This window comes from Micropterus dolomieu, linkage group LG01 (assembly GCF_021292245.1).
Source record: "Micropterus dolomieu isolate WLL.071019.BEF.003 ecotype Adirondacks linkage group LG01, ASM2129224v1, whole genome shotgun sequence".
Taxonomy (NCBI): Eukaryota; Metazoa; Chordata; class Actinopteri; order Centrarchiformes; family Centrarchidae; genus Micropterus; species Micropterus dolomieu.
In genome coordinates this window covers 47980978-47997179 of record NC_060150.1, presented here as the reverse complement: position 1 = coordinate 47997179, position 16202 = coordinate 47980978, and the positions used below count along the sequence as shown (strand labels likewise).

Sequence of the window (16202 nt, the reverse complement as noted above, 5' to 3'; positions counted from 1 at the left end):
CTACTTGTTATAGTTACACAGTATTAGGGGTGTGGGCTGTATTAAAAGTATCCACTGTTCTCCCATGCTCTAACACACAGTAAAGATGAAATGTGTGCTGTTCTCACATTCTTCCTCTGTATGTACACATAAACAACAAGCCAGGGAAATATAAAAGGAATTTATTTTATTGTTTGGGTACATTATTGTTCAGTGTACATGTTCACATCTGAAACAAACTTTACGTGCTTGTTAACTCTCCCACCCCGCAGACATCTACACGTCAATACCGATTTATATTCATAGCGGCAAGTGCTATGTAGCTCCACATAGGGGACACAGGAAGTGACATATAGCACATTCATGCGGCGTCGGAAACGCGTAGGAAATTCACAGCCGCACCGGCAGAGCTCCAGAATGTGCAACTCGGCCGGCTCACGCGCGGACGCGCTACAAGTGCGAGGGCCCGCCCAACGCTGCTTGCAGCTTTAATAACTACAATTATTTTTTGTGGAATTTTTCATGAAATAAAAACCTGAATTGAAAACTTTCCTTTGTAAATTGAATTTAAGTTCATTAAAAACATTATTAATAGTTAGCAACTCACACACCTCTTTCACTGCTCTCTCTCAACCTGAGCCACCGCGCTATACTTAATAATAATCCTCATATGGATCCTCTTTTTGTCCATGTTTATGAGGCTATAACAGGGTCCAATTTGTACTGTGGATTTAACCATCACAGTATGAATAAAGGTTTTACTGTCACTGTTACTTTTTAAAGTAATAAATATATAATGTTACATCGTGATGCAGAGCTGCAGTGAAAAGAAGACAGACAGCGTGTTTAAGCGCAGTGAGTGTGGAAGAGAGTCACTGATTAAACACCATAGCTGCAGTGTTGGGCAGTAAAGCGTCAGTATCGCCTTGCTGTAATGCTATTACTTTTCCCAGTAAGTAGTAGTGTAACTAATTACTTTTCTAAAACAGTAATATTATTACAGTTACTACGCTGCGTTACTGTGACCATCCGTGACGTGAATCTATGACTGAAGCTGAGGAAACGAGGAAGAGAGTCGTTATTTCCACAGCTGTATACTGCCATTATTGTGTCACAGTCTAAGATGCAATGAACATTGTCGTCTATTGTAGACTCTGTGCGACAAGCAAAAAGCTTTCAACCGCGAAGAATTCTACATTTAATTTATTGAAGCAGCGCAGCAATGTCAAACTTACAGAAAGAAACTTCGGCCGCTACTTTCACTGATGCTTGCACTCGTTAGGAGAGAGTGGCGTTAACATAATATTTTATTAAAAAATAATGAATACTGCTCTTATACACATGTACAGAAAAACAGCTGTTCAAAAGTCACGATTTACTTGCTTACTTTTTTTTTATTTCAGCCGGTGCAAAACACACTCCTTGCTGCTGTTATGAATATGATGTAGGTCAGAGTGTGTCCATTAATTAAAATATGTCTGTTGTTTTAAACTGCTGGAAAAGTGAAGGGAGTTAGTGCTAGTTAACATCTCCTCTTCAGACTGCGGTCTGGAAGCTGAGCAGGACGTTTTTTGGCTGCTTGTTCAAGTTTACGTCACGATAAGAGAAATCAGAACAAATATATACATGTACATCATCTGAATCACTAATAATGACACTAAAAAGAGTTAGTACTTTTATATTATTGGTCGCTGATTCATTTCATGTCAAAAGAAAAAAAGATTCCACACACACACACACACAAAGTGTTGAGTTCACTCTAACGTTTCTTTCCTCTACAGTCCACAGGGAGAAAACTGATTAATTATATTGTTGGATTAACACTCACCCAGCCTCAGCCTTCAGTTTTCCTCCTTCTGCTGACCCAAAATGGAGTCTGAACTGACAGAAATCTTTCAGCTTCAGGTTCCTACTTGTTCTCAGTGCTGCTCCTCCCCATTTACAGGAAACCAGGTATGTTTATCTGTGTGTGTACGCGTGGGTGTGTGCGTGCGTCCATGTGTTAACATGATGTGTTTATGAGCTCCCTGTACAACAAAGGATTATCCATCCATACAAAATTCAAAACTGCTCTCAAAACTCATCTTAATAATGTACAACACTGACTCTAATTTGACTGTTGATATTTAAAATTTTATTTACCTATTGTTTTTATGCTGTTTTTATGATGCTGTACTATTACTGCTTGTTGTATTTTATAATGTAAGGCGACCTTGAGTGCCATGAAAGGTGCCATCAAATAAAATGTATTATATTATTATTTATTATTTTAAAGTTTTGAATGAATGTGTGCAGGATATCGCTGTCTCTTTGAAATGACAGGATGTGGATTACAGTGCATGTTTTCATACAAAGAGGAATGTGTGAGCGAGATAACTAATATTGTTCTTTTTGTGTTTTTAATGTTTTTGTGTTTAAGTTTTATGACACAGTGTTTCAATTATATGGATGCAGCACCATGTGTTTACTTGCTCTCCTTTTGTTTTGTCTCTTCATGTAATGTAAGTAGTGTCTTGTGGGCACCTTTTAGCTTATAACACTTAATTTACACTTAAATTATAAGTTGTATATTCATTCAAATACCAATATCCATATATCTATAAACTGTCATAACTTCACTTCTCTTTATGGGCCTAAAATTCAGCAGAGATCGGTATCATCAGTGACTTATTCTGGCAGCCTGAATGTCAATCTGAAAATAAAGGTGGTTTCTGCTTACAGCACATTCTGCTTTATTTTCTGACTCCAATAATAAGAGAAGAATCAGATTCAGGATTTGATCAGAACCAGAATCAACAAGCAGAATCAGAGCTGGAGTCAGAACTGATCAGATCTTACCCAACTTTAATTTGGAGCTTCTTCTGGGAAATAAATATTGGTGGAGGAAGTATTCAGATCAATCACTTAAGTACAAATATCACAAATACTCTGTGTTTAAAATAGGAATCTGTAAAGTAACTAGTAACTATAGCTGTTAAATAAATGTAGTGCAGTAAAAAGTACAATATTTCCTACTTTAAGTATAAAGCAGCATAAAATTGCATGTACTTGGGTAAAGTACCTCAAACTACCAGCTGAAGACAAAGCTGCTCTCCATCTGTTGTTAAATCACATATCAGACAATCTTCCTTGTTCTCTGCTGTGTGTGGCTTGTTGTTGCTGCATCAACATCTACAGCTTACTGAAGGACAAACAACAGCTGCAACACCTGAATCTTCCTCAGTCAGACAGAAAACTCTGGAAATCTACAGAAGAAATCCAATAAACAGACTTCATTTACAGCAACATATCTGAAACACATCAGTCTGTGTAGAAGTTAGACTGTGGAGATTTACATCATATGACCAGTACAAGTTAGATGAGTTGTTAATATCAGGATGAGTGAAGTTTCCCCAGTCTGACCCAGAATATTAGCAGATTATACAATTATATAAATAAACTAAAGTCTACAGAAACATAATCTCACACTAAAAGAAGATCATTGAGATAAACCTCAGGGAGGAAATGAAAGCAGTCACACCCGCATACATACATACAAATACATGATTAGTACTAATAAAGAAAGAAGACAAAAGCTCCACAAGCTCAGTTTGAACGTCTTTCTTTAAACAGCAGCGCCACCTACTGTCCAAAACATCACATTACAACCACAATCACGTTCATTCACTGACACACAAACTATTATCAGGGTGGAAGTGGCAACAGCAGCTTACTGCAGTACTAGTAGTAGCAGTGATAGTTAATATTTTCTGTTTACTTATTGTGGCAGAAGTATTATAGAGAAGAGTACTGAAAGATGCAAATGTAAGCTGTATTTTAAGGCTGCAGCTGATTCAGGTGGTGGAGATCAGTTAAATACTTTACATATTTTTGGGTTGTGTAATCTCCAAAAATGCTTCATATTTTATTTGATGTTTCATCTTTTGTTTGTAAAATCTGAACCTGCAGAACAACTAGCAGGCTAACAGCTTTCAGGTACATGTAGTGCAGTTAAAATTACATTACTTCCAACGTAGTGGAGTAAATGTACAACGTAGCATAACATGGAAGTAAAGTACAAGTACCTGCTAAATGGAGGGGCTGTTGGGGCTGCAACTTGTGAGGAAGATCTCCAGACACAGCTCAGGGCTGAAAAGGCGATGTCCCAATTGTCCATATTAGCAGGTTATACAATTATATAAAGAAACTAAAGTCTTGTGGTGGGAAAAGTGTGTTTGAATAAACAGCTCAGGCAAACACTTTTATTTTATTTTATTCAAGTCTTCTGCAGAAGGAACTCACAGGGGCACATACGCATCAGAGAGTATCATCCGAGTGAGCTGCAGTGTAACAGCTCATGCAGCTTTTATCTTAGTTTCAGGGTTGTAGTACTATATCAGAGGAACATGGTGTCTTTCAGTGTTCCCTAGGGGACACTCATCTATAGAAAGACACCCATGCCCAAGGTACATGTGGTGAAACCCTTAACGTCCTGACCCCTCTGGACATACTGTATGTTAAAGCATCCCCATTCCCCAGCGAGGAATGATCTGGCTTATCAAACTGCTGCTGCGTCCTTTTTAGATGTTGGAAATGCCTCTACCCATTTAGAGAACATATCTACCATGACAAGACAATATTTCTTCCTTGTGACGGTGTCAGTTCAATGAAGTCCATTTAAGTCCAAATCTAATCAACCCACACAGTCCACTGTTAAACCCTGAGGCCTTTAAATTACTTTTTTTTTGCCCTGGATTTTGCCTCTCAGGCTTCATGTGAGCTGCCCTTCCTAAATGAAAAAGGATGTTGGGAGTTACAGCTTGTGAGGAAGATCTTCAGACAAGGCTCTGTCCAACAAAAATCTCTCCATCCAACTGTCTTTCCTTCTAGTAGAAAGACAGGAAAATTCAGAGAAATAATTTCATCTGAACTCTTTTACTCTTTTACACTGACGGGCAAGTTTACATTAAAATGAAATAATGTCTTCATCACTCAGAGGAGGAGGAGGAGAAAGAGAAACTGTTTTACTCTTCAGACATCACATTTAAGCTTCTGTGGATCCTCTTCTCAACGGTCTGTGGCACTTTCATACAGGAATGACGCAGGAAGTAACGCTCACTGAACCTGCAGCTTCTTTTCACCTCTCCTGGGTCCCAAAGTCCTTGGTGTTTCCCCTTACAGTACCTTAAGCTTGAGCCCAACCTGAACCCCTACCCATCATCTCTACATTACTCAAGTGAGCTGCTGGAAGGGGAAGTTTTGGTAAATGGAAATGTTTTGGTTTTGTTATTAAAGCTTATTTCAAAATGTTTGTTTCTTAAAAAACCTTTGGTGGTTTTGGTGGTATTTCTAATACAGGGCAGCAGGTCGTGAAGAGGCATTTGAAACACCTGGAGCTGAGCCCTAACAAGAGAAATTGATCTGCACAAAATTCTTTGTGAATTAATTAATCAGCCAACGGTATCATGAAATCACTCACATGGATTTAATCAAGCTCATTGTAGAAGCCTAAAAACTAGCACTTCATAAAAAAGTGCAAAACACAGATGTAATATTGGACTTTGGAGTTAGTAGTTTTATATTATTTTTTGCTTATTCATTTCATGTCAAAAGAAAAACAGATTACATAACAAGTTATTAAAATGTTCTGGTGTTCAGTGTGTGACCAAGGTTTAAGACGGCTCTGGCTTTTCACCAAAATCCAGAGATATTTCAGAGGCTAAAAGCGACTCTAATCAATATTTTTATATTAACAAAGGATCAGATGACAACATGAAAGTGAAAGAGGTCCCACAAACCCACAGATAATTATCACCAGACTTTGCAGTTCTTTAGTTCAGTTTTCTGCAACAATACAATCTGTTAGGATATACTAGTAAACAGAGTATTTAAAAAAGTAAACAGATATATAATCCTGCACTAATAACAATGACACTTAAGTTTGGAGTCAGAATCGTGTTTTAGTTTGTAGATGTCAAGAAGCTTCTATTAAATCCAAACTTTCTACGGGTTTTATCCCATTGTTTCTGCCCGTTATAAACAAATAAACTGAGAGAATAGTCTGGTGTTGGTGGTAATAAGCAGAACTTTATGCATGCAGACTGGATGCTGATTTTTCACATCAACTTCCAAAATGTGTTCGAAATATAATGTGGAAATTAAAGCTGCAAGCAGCGTTGGGCGGGCCCTCGCACTTGTTGCGGGTCCGGGTGTGAGCTGGCCGAGTTGCATATTCTGGAGCTCTGCCGGTGCGGCTGTGAATTTGCTACACAGTTCCAACGCCGCATGAAGGTGTTATATGTCACTTCCTGTGTCCCCTATGTGGAGCTACATAGCACTTGCCGCTATGAATATAAATCGGTATTGGTGTGTAGATGTCTACGGGGTGGGAGAGTTATCAAGCACGTAAAGTTTGGTTCAGATGTGAGCATGTACACTGAAGTTACAACAACTTCCTGTGTCATGGCGAAGAGTTGATCTTTGACGCCATGCCACGGACACGCCCATTGACGAAAACTCACAGATAACACAACTTTTCATCTTCAATGCCTTTAGAAGGCACAGCACAAATTTGAAGTCGGTCGGACTAAATCCCTAGGAGGAGTTCGTTAAAGTACGAAGTGTGTAAATCATCCAAAATTTGACGTAAAATTCAAAATGGCCTGTTGGTTTTAGGGCATCGCTCCAAGAGGCTTTTTTGTGCGTCTGGACAAGATACACGTACCACAGAAAATTCATGCACGTAGGTGAAATGTGCGGCGGGGGCTGCTTCGATAAAAGTCACTTCCTGTTGCCAGTAGGTGGCGCTATGACTGTGGGTGAATGTCAGCATGTACATGTGTTCAGGGCGGGACTCTCATCCTACATGTACAGTTTGGTGCAGATGTGAGCATGTACACTAACGTTACAACAACTTCCTGTTTCATGGCGAATCATCGACGCCACAGACACGCCCATTGACGAAAACTGATGCTATTAATTGACGCTAGCGAGTCATTTGGCCATGCCCATGCACGAAACCCATAAAATATGACATTTTTCACCAGTTCTGACATGTGTGCAAGTTTGGTGAGTTTTTGAGTATGCTCAGGTCCCCAAAATGGAGCTTACTTTGCAGAAGAAAAAAATATATATATATATATATATATATATATATATATATATATATATATCATATATATATATATAATCTTTACAAATTTAATAGGGACCTCGCACGGTCGTGCTCGGGCCCTAATGAACTGCAATTCACCTTCAGTCCACAGGGTGAAGCTGCAACAGAAAGCAAAACAGAAGAATCCATTAAAATGTGATCTGTGTGATCTGCAGTTATGTTGTCATAAACAGAACTAATCTGCAGAGGCACTTTGGGTTCAGGTCCAGGTGGAGGAGGTGTCTGAGTGTGCAGCAGAAGGAGTGGAGGAGTCTCAGTGTGTCTGCAGAGACTGTTTAGAAGGACAGAGCAGCAGCAGAGCAGTCCAGATCCACTGATGATACTCTGTCACATCCAGAGGAACACACAGGGATGATGGTGGACTTGACTTTGTGTCTGACAGTGGAGCTGATCTCAGAGCAGTTCAGACTGCAGCACTGTTGGGATTCCTCTGTCAGTCACTGCTGGATGAAGCTCTCCTCTCCACTCTACCTCCCAGTAACATGGCCCAGTCAGAGCCTCTCCACACACAAGCTGATGCTGCTGCTTCAACCTCTCTGGATCATCAGGACACAGCAGATCCTCTCTCAACACCTCCACCTTTCTGATCACTCACACTCTGACAGAGATCAGCAGCTGATGAGAGAAGAAGACAGAGAGCAGAAGTCATAAATCAGAGTTTACAGAGACTCCCTTCATCAGCTGTCAGTCAGTGATGCAGCACATCCAGTATAAAGACCAGCAGGGACTTCAGTCCTGTTCAGACCAGCAGGGACTGGCTGTGTAGCGTAGCCAGCTTCCTTTCAGCTCTCATGTTAACGTATTGGAGTGAACACACTGAGACGTGCAGAGACTTTGGCCATCAGCTCAGTTTACTCTGCAGGTTTCTCTCAAGTCCACAGTGGAAATAAAGTGCTGAGAGTCCCTGAACGCATCATGACTGCAGAGACAGAGAGATATTCACTGCTCACTGTAATGATGGATTTACTGCTGTTAAAAACCAGCCGCTCAGTCACATTTGAAGATTTCAGCTACTTTGGAAATATTACAGGACAAATCTGTAAATATGGAGTCTGTTCTAAAAAAATATGGACCAAACTAAAGACACACAAACAGATATATATATGATGTTAAAGGTCCTACATGTTCATACAAAGACTGAACAGCTAAACATCAGCTGTTCTTACTGGACTTCAGCAGAGGTTCTGGTCTGTAGAAAGACCACATGGTTACTAAATGTAATGATGGTTCTCTGAAATAAGAGCCACTGATTTGCAGGCTTCAGTCAGACTGATCTCAGAGCTGTGACAAAGATGTACTGATCAGTATTTTAGTATTGAAATGAGAGAACAAACACTTTGAGATCAGATTTGATGGTATGACAGTTTGATGAATGAGGACCACTGTCTCTATACATCTTGTGATGCTGTCAGCTGGAATCCAGCTTTATTTCACTGACTGTTCTTTCTCTCTCTGTCTTTCTATCCAATCCTGAAGCCTGTCACCATTCTCCTCTCACAGCTTCACTGAGGAAAGCAGCCACTGAGAAGGTTGGAGGTTTACAGGAAATACTGGATCTCTGCTTTGATACTAACTGTGTTTAGTACAATACTGCTGAAACCAGCATGGACTGACTCCAACCCTCTACTGACCTCAGAGTCTCCAGTCTGCAGTGTGGACTCTCCACAAGTTCAGACAGCAGCTTCACTCCTGAATCCTGCAGCTCGTTGTCACTCAGCTCCAGCTCTCTCAGATGGGAGGGGTTGGACTTCAGAGCTGAGGCCAGAGAAGCACAGCTGATCTCTGACAAACTGCAGCTCCTCAATCTGAATAAAGAATAAATGATGGAGATAAAAATCCATTTCTAAACCAGTCAGATGTGTTCAGGTTTTAAATGTGGAGCTCAACATTACTATGTCCTAATCAATGAGCTTTTCCCTAATATGAGTAGAGGGACTTTGTCATTGTGTTATTGTGGATCATCATAATGTCAGCCTTCTACAGACATCATCCAAATGCCAGCTCAACATTTATACACCTATTTGTGTCAATACAGATCAATAACATGCTGCTGATCTCAGGCCAGTCTGGAATAAGAGGAGAAAAACTATGGTGTGGGAATGGAACAATGGATAAGACACATGCATTTGATGTCAGAGAACTGGGTTGGAATAATACAATATCCACTAATATGTCCCTGAGCAAGACACCTAAGCCCTAGTTGCTCCAGTGCGACCTCTGACAGATATAGCAATTGTAAGTGGCTTTGGATAAAAGCGTCAGCTATGGAATCCAAAGAAGGTTAAAATATTAAGGACAACTGGACTTGGTTGAAGATACTAGAAGAAGTTTCGTCCCTCATCCAAGAGACTTCTTTGACTCTGACTGACTAGTAGGGACACTCTGCTATCTTTATTTGATAATGACCTAGATGACTGAGAACCTTCACAGACATCCTGCTAATTATTTTGGGATGAACACCCTCAGATTGGTACGGGAGTAACAAAGTATAGCCAGGAAAATTGCAGACTACAGAAACCAACCACGGCTTAACCTGAGATCCAGATAACACAAACTTATACCTAACAGCCTACACTTAGGGTCCACAGTGAAAGGGCACAGAGCTGGAGAAAGCGCAACACCAGCTACTGAATGAGCGAGTCAAATAGATCAATTTCACTGTTGAAGCCCTGAACAAAGAATCACACATCTGCCCAGTACAGTACTGGAAAAGGTCATGGATTTCATCAAGAAAGCACAGCCATCTCAGCACAACAAGCGCAAGGAAAGACAGACGCAGAAATTCCAAAACCTACAGTCACAAGCCAGCAAAACAAACAAAACAGGAGAATTTTCTTTAAGGAGAAAGGACAACAACCCCACAACGCATGAAACAGATAAAAGAAGGGTGAAAACCTGTCAGATAGGGAACTCGCCCAACCAGTACAAGAGGTTCTGGCCAAATGATTAAACTTTGCCATCACACCACAGCAGCTACCTATAGTGGACCTCATCACAGCTACAGAATCGGACATTGGGATAAACAAATTAACAGAAACACAAGCAGAACAGCTCAGACTAAAGGTATCTGCAGCCCTTTCTAATGCAAAGGCTCCCCCTTCCAACCTCACCATCCAAGAAAGGAAGGCTGTGACATCTCTGAGCAAGGATCAAAACATCACCTTCCTACCTGCGGACAAAGGAAGATGTCTGTGGTGGCCCTTAACACAGCGGACAACCAGAACAAGGTCAACACACTACTAATGGACACAAACACATATGAGACACTGAGACGAGACCCAACCAGCAAATATACGAAAAAGGCCATAGAATGTCTAAAACAGTTACAGAAAGAACAAAACATCACCCGTACAGTACTACTGTTCGTATACTGGAGAAGCCATTCCATGCATATATGGACTACCCAAGATACACAAAGAAGGAGCAGCATTAACTCGGTCACCTACAACATTGCCAAACACATATCTACCATCTTAGACTCTTTGGTTGGCAACAAGCCCCACCACATCCAAAACTCCATTGACTTAAGGAGGACTGAAAATGGATCCAGCTGAAACCATTGTGTCCTATGATGTGACTTCTTTGTTCATCTGCATCCCCACCATGGAGGCTGCAGAAACCGTAAGGAAACAGCTACTACAAGACAACAACCTGGACCATAGAACTAGTCTCAGCCCTGACCAGATCTGTAAATTACTCAACCTCTGTCTAAACACCACTAATTTCCAGTACAATGGATGATTCTACAGACCGAAGCATGGCTGTGCCATGGACCTGTGGACATGGAAGAAGTGGAGAGCAAAGCCCTCAACTCTTTCAGAGAAACAGCACCGAGCCACTGGTACAGGTATGTGGACGACACCTGGGTCAAAATTAAAAGCCAGGAAGTGCAAGCCTTCACAGAACACATCAACTCTGTGGACAGTAAAATCAGGTTCACACAAGAAGATGTCCACAACAAAAGCTTGACCCACACGCAGAGACCAATACTTACTTTTTGATTCCCACCACCCACTGGAGCATAAGTTAGGGGTCATCGGAACCCTGCACCACAGAGCGTACAACATACAAACAAGTGCCCAAGCCAGAGAGAAGGAACAGAACCACCTGAAGGGGGCATTTACAGCCTGTAGATACCCCAAATGGATGAGGATGGGGATGAGGAAAAGAAGGTACACAACAACATTGTGGTTCCATATGTGTCTGGAGTATCAGAGAAACTCAGGATTTTCAACAAACACCATATCCCTGTGTTTTTTAAACCCAAGAATACATAAAGACAGATACTGGTTCACCCCAAAGACCGCACCCCCAAGCACAAAAAAAGCAATCTAGTGTATTCAATCCAATGCAGTGAGGAATGAGCAGACCTGTATATTGGGGAAACTAAACAACCTTTACTCAAACGCATGGCTCAACACAGAATGGCTAACTCCTCGGGTCAAGACTCAGCAGTTTACTTATATCTGAAGGATAAAGGACACTCGGTTGAGAATCACCAGGTGCACATTTTAGACAGAGAGGATGGATGGTTTGAAAGAGGTGTCAAGGAAGCCATTTACACCAGGGTTGAGAAGCTGTAGCTTAACAGACAAGGGGGTCTACGCCACCACTTATCCCCTACTTACAATGCTGTTTTTTGTCACTTTCCAGGAAACTTAACAAACGTTCACTTTTGGTGAAGATGCCAGTGATGGTTGTTCAGACTTTGCCTCAGGTGGCTCAAACGACCATAAGGACTGTCGTTACAACAGCCACAAGAAATGGGAAATGACACCACAGATAGTAAATAGCTGGGTTTCCCTACTAGTCAGTAGTAGTTCCTTGAATGAGGGACGAAACGTCTTCTAGTATCTTCGTTGCCCTTGATTTTTAACCTTGTTTGGATAGTATAACCTTCATATCCATTCCATCCATTCACCCCTCTGTATGTTACATTAAACGATAGAAGGAGAGAGGGTTTGATGGCTCCCTTTCTACTTTTTTGGAGATTCTAGAACTACAATTAATCCTGCATTCAGGGCCACAGTGCTGTGGTGAGGTAATCAGGTACTATGTGCTAAGATGTGGTGGTGCCAGATCATTAGGAGCTTTCTAGGTGAGCAGAAGGATTTTAAATTCTATTCTGGATTTTACAGGGAGACAGTCCAGAGAAGCTAAAACAGGAAAAATAAGAACTCTTTTCCTGGTTCTTGTCAGTACACATGCAGCAGCATTCTGGATTTATTCTAGCGGCTTGATAATAAAGAATTACACTAATCCAGCCTAGAAGTAACACATGTATGGGCTAGTTTTTCTGCATAATTTTGAGACAGAATGTTCCTGTTTGTTGCATATTATGTAGTTGGAGGTTGGCCCTGGAGGTTGTTTAATGTGAGAGTTAAAGGACATATCCTGATGTCCATGTTGTTATACGTTTGGGGCTTTCTTGAAGAAACACAAGTCTATTTTGACAGCAGAGTAATCTTAGTGCAAGAAACATGAAAATGTGGACACATTTATAACTTTATGGATGTTAGTTATGTATGTTATGTAACATAAATTAGGTACCATTGTTAATCAAACATATCCAATCTACAATAGTAACAGAGAGTCAGTGAACTGACCTCAGAGTATCCAGTCTACAGAGTGGACTCTCCAGAAAACCACACAGCAGCTTCACTCCTGAATCCTGCAGGTTGTTGTTACTCAGCTGCAGCACTCTCAGATGGGAGGGGTTGGACTTCAGAGCTGAGGCCAGAGAAGCACAGCTGATCTCTGTCAAACTGCAGTGACTCAATCTGAAAAAAAAAAAAATTATATAGCTTTACAATGAAACAGTTCAGTCCGTATATGCATCATATAGCTTCATAACAATGCTGAAAAAAGTAAATACTGAAAATATTTGTTTATGTCTGTAGAACATTAACCTTTCTGGCACTTCTATTGACAATGACTGTGCACTGTTAATGCGCCCTGGGCGCCTCGCATTTTGGCCACCTGCTGCGCGTTGCCTTTTCAAAAGGAGCACTCTGAGTGCATGGAGTTGAAAAAAATTCAACTCTGGGCAGGAAAGTGCCCGACATCATTCACATATTTTTTAATTTTCAAATCAAATTAATAGAGAGAAGGGCCCTCAGTTGTGCTGACTGAAGTTTACAGTTGATTGGATTGTCCGGAGACTGCAACAAATTCATCAACTTGTCCTAAACCCACCATCATTAAGACGAAGTTCCTCAACACTCAAACAGTGCCAGAGCAGGCACCCTCTTTTTGTCTATTTTGGTTTGTTTATTTTTTATTCTAAGTAGATGTTTTAGCAACAAAAGACACAGACCTTTGAGTTGTGATCAAGTTTCTGCTAATATAAGTTATTACTTAATGGCAAACCAAAGATTACAGATCGCTGATGCTATAATCTTTGATTAGAGTGACAGGACAGCTGATTAGGTGGTTGCCTACTAACATGAAAAAAATGCAGCACACTGCTCTTTTCTAAATTCAACCAAAAAAAAGGCAAAGCTGTGTGCATGCCTTTTCAAACCTGCAAAGCGTTTTCTGTCTGATTAGGGCCTTATTCTTCTTTGGCATTTTATACCGGTTGGCATTACCGCCACCTACTGGATTAAACAGTGCAATATATTTACAGTGTCCACCCAAAGTGATACCATTCCTACTGCCCTGGCTTCCCCTTTGGCAAGCAGTGCACAGAGCTTTCCAGCACCATCAGCCTCCAGAGCCAGCAAGCCTGAAGTGCACCACCTGTCTGTTCTCCAGTGGTCCAACAAAGGATCCAGTGGCCCCAATAAACAAAGAAAGCCGAGTGGCAGCAGTTCTTCTATACTACACATTGCAGTGGAGTAATTTGGTGCAGTGTCAGACGAGCCTGCACCATTGGCCTATGCTCCAAACCATCAAGCAAGTCAAATCCTGTGTCTCAGGGCAGAATTCAAGTCCTCAAGAAGCAGTACAGGATGGCAGGAGAAGTGAAAAAGGCTGGCCTTGCAGACATTTGGGCAATGTTCTGGAAGGAACTCCTAAGGCTGTGGAGAGCAGGAGGAGAGCAGTATTCCAGGCAAACCCATTTAAATGACTAAGCAGAACCTTGGCCAGAAGAGGACTGACTACATGACCTGCTCCAGAAACACCATTAACAACTACTTCAAGTGCACCTACAGTGACACCACCCTGAAAGTAATCTGGAGGAGAGGGAAGATCTCATCCATGGAGATAGAGCCCTGCATTTTAGCCCGACAGTGCCCAACTTATTTATGCCCCCTGGGGCTCACACAAGGGCTGGAAATTTGGCCGGTATTAGGCTTCTCCTTTATATATAAGATATCCATCAATTAAAATAAGCTAGGATAAGCTGTAGGTGGTAAAACAAAGATAGAAGCAATTCATAACCTATCACTGACACACATGACACAGTCTGCTCGACATGTCATGTGGGATTATTGCACCAATATGCTGGCTCGCTGCACTGTATGAAAGTTAAAAGGAAATGGGGAGTCAGATTTGAACAGGGCTCAGCGCTGAAACTATTCAGTGTTTGGAACTATTGGCTTCCCCTTACTTCCGCATTCCAAAGCTCCAACAGAAGTCGTCGTAACTCTCTTATTTAACGGCCCTGGTAAGGAGGAGACATGGTTGAGATGGGCGGCTTGACCAGAAACCGTAATTTCACTTGTTTCTTGTGTTAAACACAAAGTCAGTATTGAGTATTTTTATTTGTTTGCCTACGCAAGTAATGTTCAGTTTCAAAACATTAATTACTAGTTTTATGGATTTATTGTTGCTAACTTGACCGCCGAGACGTCTAAAAAACGCCATTGGCTTTGCCACTGGTAGATTTACACGTTATGTTGAGATTGTTTATATTCTTTCTCGGGAAAATAACAAAAAACAGGCAGTTAGCATATGTAGGTGTAGCCCGGTTGGAACGTATATAACTAGTTTTTGTAGTAAACAAATAAATCACTTCATTGTAGGTTAAAATGTCAAAGTCATGGTTAGAATATTCAAAGGGTTAAAATGTTTAAAAATCCTAAAAAAAAAGTTAAATTCCATATGTGTTTTATTTCATTTGGTAACAGAAATGTATGTAAATGTGGTCACAAACAGGTTAGACTGTGATTGGATGACGTGCGTAGATAGAGGAGAGAGGTCAGATGTGAGCAGGAAGAGAAACGAGCGAGCGGAGTGGGAGTTTTCGGGGTGTGTATGTTTAAAGTTGTCCGAAATAGTTGTGTTTTATCAGCTAGATAATCTACAAGATGACAAGAAGAGTAAGACAGCCTCTAACCGAGGTCTGCTGCATCGTAAGCGGTAGAGTGCCGCTCGTTAAGCGAGTGAGTGGCTAGTTAGGTGCCGGTTGCTGCGAGCTAACTCAGCACAACACGTGCCGTTGGATAGACTGCGTCAGACTGGGGAACCCAGAGAAGGAACCCAGATAGTGCTCTGAGCTACCAGAAACGCTCAGAGTTCCTCTGGCAATGCTGGATAACCCTGGACTCTTGGCTACCCCCATCGCTCTCCTGCCCCGTTTCTAAGGCCCATGGACTGGTAACTTTTCCCTGTCGGACCACATCGCAAAAAAGGTACTGGCTATTGACTGTTTCTGCTCCAGTTAGAGTGAAGGACTATGAAACATAAACAGGCCTGCAACACTTTATTATTATTTTTTTTCATTGGGATATTCTGCCGGCTTATATTTTGAGTGAGGTGCACAGTAATTAATCACTCTGATGATTCAAGTTAAAGGTGCTAATAAGCAGCTGCTGTTTTTTTGTTTTGGGTGAACTGAGTTACTCTATTGTCCAAACTAAATCTATGAAAAGCCTTGTTTGAGGGGCCTCTTTATAAAACTTAGAGGGTACTTATTCTCATTCCAAGGTGTGGTTATTATTTTAGTGATATCAAGGTTTAAAGTGACACCACCTTAATTTGATTTTATACAATACAACTAGCAATATTCATAACTACTAAGTAGTTGGAAACCAAGAACTCGGGGCCCCTCTACATTTAGGGACGGTAGACGGGTTAAATAAAAATTTTTTACACTTTCCAAATGATCTTGTGAACCATTAAC

The 16202-nt window shown here is 41.1% G+C and overlaps 1 protein-coding gene across 1 annotated transcript in view; it reads right to left on the bottom strand.

The window, feature by feature from the left end:
* The window catches only part of LOC123985017 (NLR family CARD domain-containing protein 3-like), a 28991-nt gene extending 13350 nt beyond the window's left edge, over positions 1-15641 (bottom strand). Inside the window, exon 1 of the mRNA XM_046072386.1 lies at positions 15517-15641. Coding sequence (XP_045928342.1) covers positions 15517-15641 — 125 coding nt within the window. The remainder of the gene's footprint in view (positions 1-15516) is intronic.
* Positions 15642-16202: the final 561 nt, after the last annotated feature.